This window comes from Heptranchias perlo, chromosome 26, assembly GCF_035084215.1.
Source record: "Heptranchias perlo isolate sHepPer1 chromosome 26, sHepPer1.hap1, whole genome shotgun sequence".
Classification (NCBI taxonomy): Eukaryota; Metazoa; Chordata; class Chondrichthyes; order Hexanchiformes; family Hexanchidae; genus Heptranchias; species Heptranchias perlo.
This window is the reverse complement of record NC_090350.1, coordinates 23,308,632-23,321,227: the sequence shown is the minus strand read 5'-3', so window position 1 is coordinate 23,321,227 and position 12,596 is coordinate 23,308,632. Positions and strand designations below refer to the sequence as shown.

Here is a 12,596-nt window from a genome sequence, read left to right as displayed (position 1 = left end):
ATGGCAGATGAAATTTAACGCAGAGAAGCGCGAAGTAATACATTTTGGCAGGAAGAATGAGGAGAGGCAATAAAAACTAAATGGTACATTCTAAAGGGGGTACAGGAACAGAGAGACCTGGGGGTATATGTGCACAAATCTTTGAAGTTGGCAGGACAGGTTGAGAAAGCGGTTAAAGAAGCATATGGGATCCTGGGCTTTATAAATTGAGGCATAGAGTACAAAAACAAGTAGGTTATGTTGAACCTTTATAAAACTCTGGTTCGTCCACAACTGGAGTATTATGTCCAATCCTGGGCACCGCACTTTATGAAGGATGTTAAGGCCTTAGAGAGGGTGCAGAAAAGATTTACTAGAATGGTTCCAGGGATGAGGGGCTTCAGTTACGTAGATAGACTGGAGAAGCTGGGGTTGTTCTCCTTAGAGCAGAAAAGGTTAAGAGGAGATTTGAAGAGGAGTGTTCAAAATCATTAAGTGTTTAGATAAAGTAAATAAAGAGAAACTGTTCCCATTTGATAAGATCACAGATCAGCCATGATCTTATCAAATGGCGGAGCAGGCACGAGGGGCTGAATGGCCTACTCCTGTTCCTATGTTCCCATTGGCGGAAGGGTCGAGAACCAGAGGACACAGATTTAAGGTGATTAGCAAAAGAACCAAAGGCGACATGAGGAAAAGCTTTTTTACGCAGCGAGTATTTATGATCTGGAATGCGCTGCCTGAAAGGGTGGTGCAAGCAGATTCAGTCGTGGCTTTCAAAAGGGAATTGGATAAATATTTGAAGGGGAAAAATTTGCAGGGCTACGCGGAAAGAACAGGGGAATGGGACTAACTGGATTGCTCTTACAAAGAGCTGGCATGGGCTTGATGGGCCAAATGGCCTCCTTCAGTGATGTAATCATTCTATGATTCTATGTTTTTGCTGCCGTAACATGAGCTGTGCTTGATCTTGAGACTTGGGTGCTATTTGTTATTCTGTAGAATCCTCCTTTGAAAGTAATCTCTGAAATGGCCTTCCTTATTTGCTGAGGAGATGCTAACAAGGCACGTAGGTCCCAAAGACCTTTTGTCATCCAAGACCCATAATCTTGAACTGAATGTCAAAAGGTATTATTACGATCTTTTGCAGTGAGTGTTTCTCAAGCAAAATCACCTTAATTTAGCAAAACATCCCCAATAACAGGACTATTAATCAAACAAGACTTAGAATCTTATAGCACAGAAGGAGGCCATTCGGCCCACCATGCCTGTGCTGGCTCTTTGAAAGAGCTATCCAATTAGTTCCACTCCCCTGCTTTTTTCCCACAGCTCTGCAAATTTATCCTTGAAGCCCATGTTCCCCAGCTAGCTTATTTGATGTTTAAGTTCACACAGTTCACTTGGTATTTGGCAGTATTAGCCTACCCTCAAGGATACCTGCTAAGTAAAGTCACTGCTCTGTGTGGTTAATTGATCCAGAGTCTCTGTAAAGAGGAACTGAGGTTTTAGAGCAATGTTAGAGAAAAATCTTGGACATGGTTTGAATTCAACCTCCACATATAAATTGGAATTCCATTCACCCTATGGGAAAGTCACCTAGGGGCATTTTCATTTTAACAGAAAAGGAAATAACTTTTTGTTCAGATGACAATGTCAAGTTAAAATTATATCTTTTTATAAAAATATTCCGTAACATCTTTGTAAAGAAAGTATTTTTTTTACCCTAGTAGAAACTTTCCATTTTAGCTCTGCTCGTCTCCAGGATGCTCCAGGGACATAGTTCACAAGGATGAATACTATGTATCCTGGAAATGGCTCCATTCATTTTATTATGGACCATGAGTTTTGGCCAATGTCAGAGTTGACCTGGAGCTGCTCTACCATAGGAAAACACGCTACCAGCTGGCCAAACAAGATCACTGAATATATATATTTCAGAAGTAGACCAGGGGAAATACTTTAGCGAAAAGTACCAGCCCTAGAATTTCCTTCTCCTTAGCGAAAAATCATGTCCAAAACCAGGTGATCTTCTCCCCTACACCCCAGCTTTGCTGAGTCATAGGCCCCAATATTAACGGGGCAGGTGCGTGGGAGACTTGGGGAAAACTGGCATGGCCGGGGACGTGGAGGCAGGCAGGGCCTCATTTAAATAATCTGCTGCAGACTCCTGCCTGGCAGCTGGCCAAATTGACAGCCTGGCCAGCGAGCAGGAGCGCAAACAAGCAGCAGGAGGCCGTAGCCGGGGACCCATGGGGAAGGTCCACAGCAGTTAGTAAAGGCTGAAGGAACCGGGCCACGATCGGGGCTGGGGCAAGGGGAGTGAGGACATCAGGACCGCCATCGGGAGGGGGGAGGGGAGAACATGGGGCTATGATCCGGGGCATAAGAAGGGTGGGAGAGAACATCGGGGCCGCGATCAGGGCTTGGGGAGACTGAACTCATCCATGTGAGGCCTGGGGGAAGCACTCCTGCTCCTTCTGGCCCACAAGGAGTACTATAAGGAACTGATCTTCAGCATTTACCTTGACCAGTCGGTACCTCCCGCCTTGGATCTGCTGCCGGTTATCCCACAGCATGGCCTCCCCTCACTTACTGTTAAATTTAAGTCGTAGGACCGATGATGTCATCGAGCCACGACTTTTGAATGTTAATTAGGCCTTCGCCTGCCATTTGTGGGAGCCTCGTCGATGGCCTGATTTGTTTTTGTTAAATTTTAAATGGGCAGGTATGGGGTTGGGTTGCTTGATCCTGATATTTTAACCCCCTCCCCTGTAAAATCGAGGCCATAGTCTCACTTTGAAGTGCTTGGGGGAAGGTGGGGGAGGGGGTTGGAAGGAAATTTCCTCAGTACCCTATATATAGCTAAATTGTAAATGTGACCTTTGTATAGTACAATTACAACGATCAGAGGAAATCTTTGGTCAAACGTTGCTTTTTCCCCTATTTGTTGGCAACAAGCTTGTTCCTGTAGTCTCCTATGACTAGCGCTCTATTTCAGTATGTATTAATTGAAATTATTATATACACTTATCGCTTTCAATGGGTTTTGAATGCTGGCTATTGTATCTTAATACCTTTTAATTTCTTCAACACTGTGGCAATTACTTTGCCTCCTCAAACACTGGTCTCTATTTCAGGCACAGCCATCACCTTTTCAAAATCCAGTCCTCGCTTATGGACAAGGTCAAGCACCTATTGGCACAGACACTAGTTTCAGTTAAGGCAGTTGCCTAGGTCAGGACCACTGTCTCTTGACAGCCAGGTGATTATTTTGCCTCAGGTCTTAAAATGGTATACATCTAAACAAATTTAGATGCTGAACCATAACCAGCAGTTTGTCGGTGACCGGGACACTAGTGCGTGTACTGGCCTCATTGGCCACACCTTCAATATGAAAAGAGGCAGGCCCTCTCAGAGGAGGCAATCCTAATGCCAGTACAAGGATCTGGCAATGGGTATACCTGTGCTACCTGAAGGAGAGTAGTTGGTGTCCCAGCCTATCACCCAAAGGAGAAAGTCTGGGACATCAATCAATCCCCCAAAGGAGCTACCCCTTTTTGTGAATGGCTGCTGATCTATTGTAGTTATGAGAGTTGTAAGGGTTAAATTTACCAAAAGTGCTAGCAACCATCCAATACGTCACTCATTTGTGTGACAAGACAGTGAATGTCACCAAGGTATTTGACCTGGGACAACCCAAGCTAAGCTCACTTCTGTCCCCTCATCCATGTTCATCCAGGCATACTTTTCAGCAGGACTCATATGGTAGCAATCAGGAACAGAAACTCTTACTGATCCTTTCACTCCACCCCCATAGTCCGAGTGCTGAAGTGAATTGTAGCACCCCTACTGCAACCATGGCTGAAACCAGCTATTTCCACAAACGCCAAAGGTCAAACCTGTAATTCTCATGTGGCAAAATCTTTGTTCTTAGCTTCATCTTCAAATAGTGGATGAAAAGTTGTGGGGACACAAGCTCAAACTCCCAAGATACACTCCAACACACAGATCTCTGTACTGGGAGCACTGAAGATGAACATTTACCCTAAGGTCTGCATGGCTCAGTTCTACACTGTTAGTGCATTTACCAATCAAATTATCAGGGCATGAATCCCAGACTTTAGGAACAATTGATCTTGTTTTCCCTCATTAAAATAATTTCAGTAGTTGCTGGGCAAGTTATTAAATGTTGGATGGTGTTTAATTGGCAGGGAGGAAGAAAAAATGGCGAAAGCAGTCCCACTATCGCTTAAAAATACTTACTGTCAGCAAATTATGAAACTGAGATTCACAGCCAAGACCATACCATCATCTCATTTGAAGGAGGAAATGTGGAAATGTGGCAATGAGAGATGGTAAAGATGTATCTTAAAGTGGGGGGGGGGCGGCAGTGGACTAGGCATTTTTGATAATTGTAGTCATTTCATTTTTTTCTATCAAAGGCAGTCCTACCATCATCTGTGCTGCTGGATGCATACTGAGTCACACAATGGGACGGGGCATAGTGCTTTGGTGCTTCCTCTGTTGAGGCGAGGCACAGTCATCCACAGGGTGCTCCAGTCGATAACTGATGAAACTTATCATATGTTCAAGTGTCAGGCAGCACAAGGAATCGTCTGAAATGACAGAAATGAAAACTGTAAACTAGGTTATTTGTTCTTCTATTCTAGTTAATTTGATTTTTTTCATGTGTAAAGCTTTCCTTATTTTTATTTGGATGTTCAGCTCTAATATTGTCTATGCATGAAAGATTTTATAACTGTGCCGTGTTTTATTTATTGTCAATATAATTCTACAGATCTGTTTAATTTATTCTGTAGAAAGCTTTCACGAATACCCATTAAATTGCATTAAATTCAAGTGCAGTTCATATGCTTGAGGTTTCTTAAAACACTTAGATGTACTCAAACTTGTAGTACTGTATTTAATTGGTTAATTATTAAATGTTCTATTATTGTTTGTAACTTCATTGTTCTTGGCACAACAATAGTAAATGGGAAAAAAACTGTTTGCAACAGAATGTTATCATTTAGCTCCTTCAATTGCCATTTCCAAAATGACTGAACAATTCAGTAAAATGTTCAAAAGACAAGTAGAATATTAGTGTTGATATAACTGCTTTTAAAGTCTTCATTTGGACGACCTACTAGAATTGAAGGCAAGCCCAAACACATTTTGATGTAAAGCTTTCAATCATCTATCAAATAGTGAAATCATTAGAAGATAGGACAAATAAATTACTGCAGTGTTTTGGGACTGAAAGCAGGTTACAGGTGCAGCAGTGATCTACAAAATTACCAAAATGGTATGGTACAGAAATATTTTCAGAACACATTTTTGCATGTATTTTTTAATGAATTCAATGTTACATGTAAAAAATGCTTTTCTTTTATATTAAGCAACAACAAAGTGGGATACATGAAATTCATTTTTAAAATCCATACAAAAAGTGTCTTTCATTCAAAAATATGAGAACAAGTGCTCAGGAAACATGGCACTTTACTTCCTTCTTTTATTAGCCACTCATTGATTGTAAATGGAACATGCATATGAATGTGAAAATTGAGGTAACCAACAAACATTTGCATTAGTAATGTATTATGTTTTCCTTTGTGAGATGTATATTCACAAATCATTATTACTTACATCACTTTGAAGTCAGAGATCTTTATTCTAAACATATATGTATGTGTGTGTGTATATATGTACCATTTACAGGTCTGCACTGGAAGTTTCCTCATATTCCAAATGTAGATGCTATACTTTCAAAACTTTTCTTACCCATAGATAATTAAGTGCATATTGTGACATTTGTATATACATTGATTCAGCACTTCAATTTTATGACAGTCTATCATTTATCACCTGTTTTTACTTCCGTACACATACCTACTTTTCACACATACATATGTAAAAGCCCTGCTCTGTTACGCTCACTTCTCCACTATTTAGGAGGGCAGAATGATCTAAGTACTGTACCAGCATCAGGCACAAAATGTTCCAACTATTAATGGCTGAACCAATCAGTACCTCTCTTCTTTTCACCCACTCACCCTCCCCAGCCCTAGCCCAAGATGAGTGTCTTGGAGATACTTATTGAAAGAGGAAGGAGTGACTAACTTAAGCAGGAGTACTGGCTGGGTTTCAAATGTACAATTCTTGAATAGGAGTTTAATACTTTATCTCTAGTATTGCCAGATACTTAATTCTTTTTATAAATCTTTCAGTATTACAATTGTTGAATTGTTACTTTGTTTTGGGTCCTTCAGGTTCTTTCCTTGGCCATGGCAACCTATGTCAACCTTTAACAATTAAAAAAAACAGTATTTTGAACAATATGATCTCTGGGGATTAGTTAGTACAATGGTTTAGAACTTGAGAAGATTTTCTAATCAGCTGTGCTGGTTGTACAGGGAGAAAATGAGCACAGGGATCAGCAGACCTCAGGCATGTTTTGCGCCCAATTCCACAATTTTCCAGCTGACTACTTTTTGTAAGCTAGACTGCTTTCATAATTCAATGCAATGGCCTCAGAAGGCTGCAGAATGCATACAAAATTGTTTAAATTCATACCTGGTGCAATTCCCTGACTTTTATGCTGGGATTGTGCTTTTTGTTTACAAAGCCTACTTTGAATGGGTGAAAAGGAAGCTCCATATGAAATGAAGCTCTTAAAGAAGAATAGACATTGTATGTTTTTTTTGTTGCAAAGTAACTTTTTAAATGATGGATATTTTCAATGTTTCTGAAATTTTTATTATGTATTTTTAGATTAATTTTTAAGGACATTTTTAATTCCATGTCCCTTAAATGTCTCAGTAAAAAAAAGCCAATTATTGCCACTAAATCACCAAAAGCAGACCGTGAGTAAAGCACTTGCAGGACATGAGCAGAATAGGAACAAGTAAAAAGGAGTTCTTTTAATATAAATAGTTATGGGAACTTGGGAAGCCACAAGACATCGAGGCGCAAGCTGCTGAGTCCCTTATTGGGCAGCAAGTGAAGGGGGTTGGTTTTGATGCACCTCAAATACAGTATTTCATGGTTGAAATGGTACAAGTTGAAAGAAGGCAGGCCAAGGACATCAAGCACTTGAGCCATACTAGCCGCACCAACCATATCTATAGACCTTGGCACACTTACCTGCCATTGACAAAGGGCAATTGATTCTGCAGGATTTGGGTCAGCACAAAACTGGTTGTAGAGTTTTGTCATCTGCTTGAGAGCCACCTTCAATAGAGGCAATGGATTTCCTGTGGCAGTCAAAGTCACAAATACCCTCAACTTATCTGCCTCCAATTTCATTGTACCACTACATTTAAGTAAGTTCCCAATCTCAGATATACAACTATGGAGAGACACCAAATGGATTCAAGGCACTTCCCTACAGCAGTGAGCTCAACATCATTGCCAGCGGCCTGGGAACAGGGAAGCCACCCATTCTCTTGGCTACAAGATGTGTCCGGCTAAGAAAGATCTGGACAATAGAGGAGATTAAAACAGTATGCACAAGGAACAATTTCAAGGTAGTAATCTAATCTGTGTCCAGGTGATAGTTGAGAGTCATTGGTGCAGTATATGATGTTATCTGAACCCCTTTATGAAATTTCGACTTTGAAATCACTCCTAGGTATCCATTAATCCCTCTGGGGCAAAAAATACTTTCTGCATTCAAGGTAGTGTATATGCTAGTTGTGCATTAAGGTGTGGTAATTTTGTGCATTAGAAATGAATAGAGTGTTCATATTGCCCCCTCTCTTGAAATTAGTAATGTGCATAAATAGTTGTTCCGTACTTTAATGCACCAGATCTGATGTGAATGTATTTTTTTGCTTTTGCAATTAACCAGGTTTGTGTAAAATTATTCAGACTTCACTTCAATTGCACATGGATTTGTTGATAGCCAATAAAAGCTGACATTCAAACAGGTGAGGGAGCTGGCAGAGATACAACAGCTAGCAGAGTAGGAGAAATCGTACAGATTTCGTGGTTAGTGAACTGTTTCAAAGCATGCAGCAGCAAGTTTTACTTTGTTTCACTGCTTGAGACTACATTAAGTTCAGTCTCCCAATTGCACCCAAGTGGCTGCTCAAGCATCCGTATAAAATCCCATTGCTTTCATTAACTGGAAAGGTTACCATTTCAGAAGGTCCAAATGGTGTGCAATCAAAGCAAAGATTTGTACATGTTTTCCAGGGAGTACTCATGATCCACACATCCAAAATGAGTCAAGGATTTCACTCTTCCAGAGTGAGAACAGGTTGAACAGTTGGCTCCTCAGAAATATGATGTACCAACTGAAAACATGACTCGCAATGCCGCTATGTAAACTCCATACCACTCAGCAAGCAGCATACAACGGAGCACATTTGAGACTTAGATACATTATAGAGCACACATTTGGGCTGCTTAAACAACAGTTCCAATGTTTGGATTGCTATGGGGTGCTCAACAATAAGCCCCAGAAAGAATTGGCAGAATAGCATGTTGCACCATATTTCTATGGAAAGATGTACAAATACTGTTGAGGAAGAGGTGCAGCAATAAGCCATTCTACAGGAGAAAGAGGAAGATACTGACAAAAAGCTAGCAGAAGCAGTGCAGCCACTGCAAGAAGCAAAATAGATATGACTCTGACGGGAATCATGCACAAGGCCATTGTAGCAAATATTAGGAGAAATTTGGAAACCTTTGTGTTTCACTTAAAGGGTTTTTTCTGTTTGTTTGGTTAACATTCCTTATTGCTATTGTATATTCTATAAAGAGTCATTATAAAGGATTGACTCCAATCTTTAACTTGGTGTAAGAACAGAAAATGCTGGAAAAGCTCAGAGAAAGAAACAGAGTTAACGTTTCAGGTCAAAGACTTTTTGTCAGAACTGGAAGATGTGAAAAGAGGTTAAAACTCTTTTAACATCTTTCACTTCTGACGAAAGGTCTTCGACCTGAAACGTTAACTCTGTTTCTTTCTCCACAGATGCTGCTTGACTTACTGAGCTTCTCCAGCATTTTCTGTTTTTATTTCAGATTTCCAGCATTCGCAGCATTTTGCTTTTAACTTGACGTACTATTTTCGTAATTATATAATGTAATAATGCACGTACACAGTCACTGGGAATTTCCTCGGGGGTCTCCTGATCAGTCACCTGGAAGAACGGTGGAAACCCCGGATTGAAGCGTAAACCGGGTTTCTGCCGACCTTCCGTCGAAGCTATGGAGGCCAATCGGGAGAACCGCCAAAGAAATTTCCAGTGGCTGCATTTAACATGATGCGCTGCTGTGCTGTATGTTTGAGGTACATGTACTGGTGCATCATGGTCTATCACATAAGGCTGCGGGGGAGGGGGGGCAGGATCGGGGGTCAGAAGCGGTGGTGATTAAATGTGGGGTTGGAACACCCCTGCTCCTCCCAGCTCCATATTCAGTTATTACTTACCTTCTTTGTTGCAGGTGATCCCTAGGGCTGCTTTCCCTGAGTGCAGCCCACAATGGCGCTGGTTGCCTCAGGGCAAACCAATTTTGGAAAGGGAATCTCAAGCAGGTGTTACGCTCCTTATTTGCATATGCCGTTCCCAGATTTTGACCCAGCAACAATGAAGAAACGGTGGTACATGTTCAAGCCAGGATGGTGTGTGACTTGAAGGGCAACTTGGACATGATGGTGTTCCCATGCACCTGCTACCTTTGTCCTTCTAGGTGGTCGATGTCGCGGTTTGGGAGTGCTGCCGAAGAAGCCTTTTGTACCATTCTCAGTCCGATTTCTTCATTCTATCCATATGGATTCTGTCTTAATGCAATCCTCAGGATATCTTTGCATTCTAGTATGTGACAGAATGCTTTATTAACACTTTCACCCCACTCCTTTTTTCCCTCCCTGTCTTTCCTGAAAATGTTATAACCAGGAATGTTAGTTTCCTGGACCTGACTAAACCTAAGTCATGGCTCTGTTATAGCTACTATATCATATCCTTCCATAGTCATTAATGCTTCTAACTCTGTTTTGAATACTTTGTACATTTACATACACATTACTCAATTCTGACTCCAATTTCTTGTTTTCTCATTTAATATTTTGATATCCCTAGTCCCTTCTTCAAAAGTGTTTCTACATTTTACTACCTCAAAGCCATTCTTTTTCTTTCTCCTCTAATAATATTTTCTCACTATTTATTTCAGCTAAGCCTTTAGCTATTCCAACAACGCTATTAATCCTGTTCTATCTCTCTAGTCCCAGGCCTAGACTTTCCCCACCCACTGCCATACTAGTTTAAATCCTCCCCCATGCCCTGTTTACCATTTCCACAAGGATGTTAGTGCAATTTCAGTTTGTGAAGTGCGCTCCTTCCTCCAGAACTCACTCCAATGCCCTTACTTCCTGTGCTAGCCAGGTGGCTACATGTTGACCTTTCTAATCCTCTCCTTTACCTGTCCAGCAGATAGCATAGGCAGTAATAAGCAGATTTCTGACCTTGAGATCTCGTTTTTCAATCTAGTGCCTAACTCTTGAAACTCTACTTGGAAAACCTCAAACATACTTCAATCTATGTCATTGGTTCCAACATGGATTTTAGCTGCTCTCTCCCCCTTCCAAGATGTTTTCTGCCCATTCCCTGATGCCCTTCACCCAGGCACCAGGGAGGCAACATACCATTTGGGACTCTGTCATGACTGCAAAAAAGGCAGTTAATTCCCCTAACTATAGAATCACCCGCTATTACTGCTCTCCTATCCTAGTAATCTATCTGCCTCTCACTTCCTTGGATCCTCTATACTCTCAGGATATCCCCTTTCTATCTGAGTCGATGGTCATTCACCACTCCTCACTAACTCGCTCTACTGGTGGGGTGACCATCTCCAAGAATATGCATTCCAGGAACCCTTCAGCCTCCCATATGTGTAGAATGTCCCTAGTTGCTCAAGATCAGAAACTTTGAGCCCAAGCGCAAGCAGTCGAAACACTGCTCCAGGACACATGATACATGGAGCATCAAGGACCTCCCACATCGTGCAGATATCACACATCATGAGCCTCAGCTATTGCCCGCCCGCCCGCCCATACTAAACTCAATAGTTTACTCTTAAGAGTTTAGTAAAATCAAACATATCTGTTCCGTGGGTGCTAAAAACACTGTCCAACGATCCCATTGCACATCCACCCAGCGCTCACAAGTAAGTTGCAAGTTGGCAATAAAGCGCAACCCCGCCGGATTGGTCCCTGGTTCTCATGCACGTGCACAGGCGCGCGCGGTTTAAAGCTCCCTGATCCGCGCACGCGTGTTCGGGGCTCTTTTGTCGCATGCGCAGTATTTGTGTTGTCCGAAGCGTCGGTTTGTGGGGAGTCGGGTTCGATACTAATCTGGAATCGACAGCCGCGGGAATGGAGCCAGTGGGGCCAGGTAAGGACTTGGGCCGCGGCGGCCCGGCTCTGCTCGGGATTGTTTCGAAGGGGAATGTGATCGACGCAAACCCGACACTTGACAAAAGCCGATGGCCGGGGGGGTGGGGGAAGGAGTGAGGATTCGTTGGGGCCTGAGGACGCGAGCGCCGCCTTGGCCCAGTCTCCGGTTCACAGCCACGCACAACCTGTAACCGGGGTATTTAGGGAAACACTTCACACTGCGATTGAGGGCAAGAGGCAGACGGGGGAGATGCATTGTTTTTCGGGTGACTGTATCTGGGACGTCCGGGGATTGGGGCCTGGCACGTTTCCCCAGCCGAGTGGAGTGGAGGGCCCTTTTAAACCCCGCTAGCGGGGCCTGGTGGACACGCACCTCGAGCCTGTTTGTAAACAAGCGAAACGGATTGTGAGTTGTAGGGTGACGGGGAAGTAAGGCCCGGAGAGCAGGCGAAAAGCCACGGCCTGGAGCGTGTTGGCGGTGGAGGAAGTGTCCGCTCTGTGTTTACAGCGAACTCCATATCGGCAGTTTCCTCCCCCCGTGGCCTGGTCTAGCGCAACCGGACTTGGTGGAGAGTCCAGTAGTTAGTGGGGAGGGATGGGGCGAGTATTTGCTGTGTAAACGCGGGCTATGGTTGGAGAGGTTCAGGTCTAGTTTAAAGAACACGAAGCTGGCGGGAAGGGTTCACACTGCGCAAAGTCGGAACAATTTGGCTTTGTATTCATTCCGGGTGCGATATCCGAGGACCGCGAGGTGGTTGTTTATAAATGGGTTTAAAGAGCTGTATGGTTGGGTCGTGTAGGAACTCCCTTCAGTGGTTATTTAAAAAAAGAATGTCCCCGAGAGAGTGGAGACGTAACATCCGTCTCCAACAATATTATTTAGGAACAAGAGTAGGCTCTTCAGCCCCTCGAGCCTATTAAGATCTATTAATTACGATGTTAATAGATCGAAAATTATTCAGTTTCAGACATAAGGTGCATTTAGACTAAGTAACGGAAGAATATATATGGATTCTATTAACTACAAAGGAGGGGGAAAGGATGTGATGAGATTCGAAGCAAAATCTGTATACCGTCTACTAATGTCCTAATTTTTGTTTGGGTAGATGCTCGTGACTTTAATAACAGCAGAACCAACATACACAAGGAGTATATAAAACAGCAATGCAAGAATACACTGGCAGACGGTTTCCTTTTGCTCATGAGAACGTGCTTTCTT

At 42.6% G+C, this 12,596-nt stretch overlaps 1 protein-coding gene across 2 annotated transcripts in view; it reads left to right on the top strand.

Annotated features, from left to right (window-relative positions):
- The first annotated feature begins 11,299 nt into the window (after nt 1-11,299).
- The window catches only part of ago4 (argonaute RISC component 4), a 52,066-nt gene continuing 50,769 nt past the window's right edge, over nt 11,300-12,596 (top strand). For both annotated transcript variants that reach the window (XM_068006539.1, XM_068006538.1), the window contains exon 1: nt 11,300-11,375. In XM_068006539.1, coding sequence (XP_067862640.1) covers nt 11,357-11,375 — 19 coding nt within the window. In that variant the 5' untranslated portion in view covers nt 11,300-11,356. The remainder of the gene's footprint in view (nt 11,376-12,596) is intronic.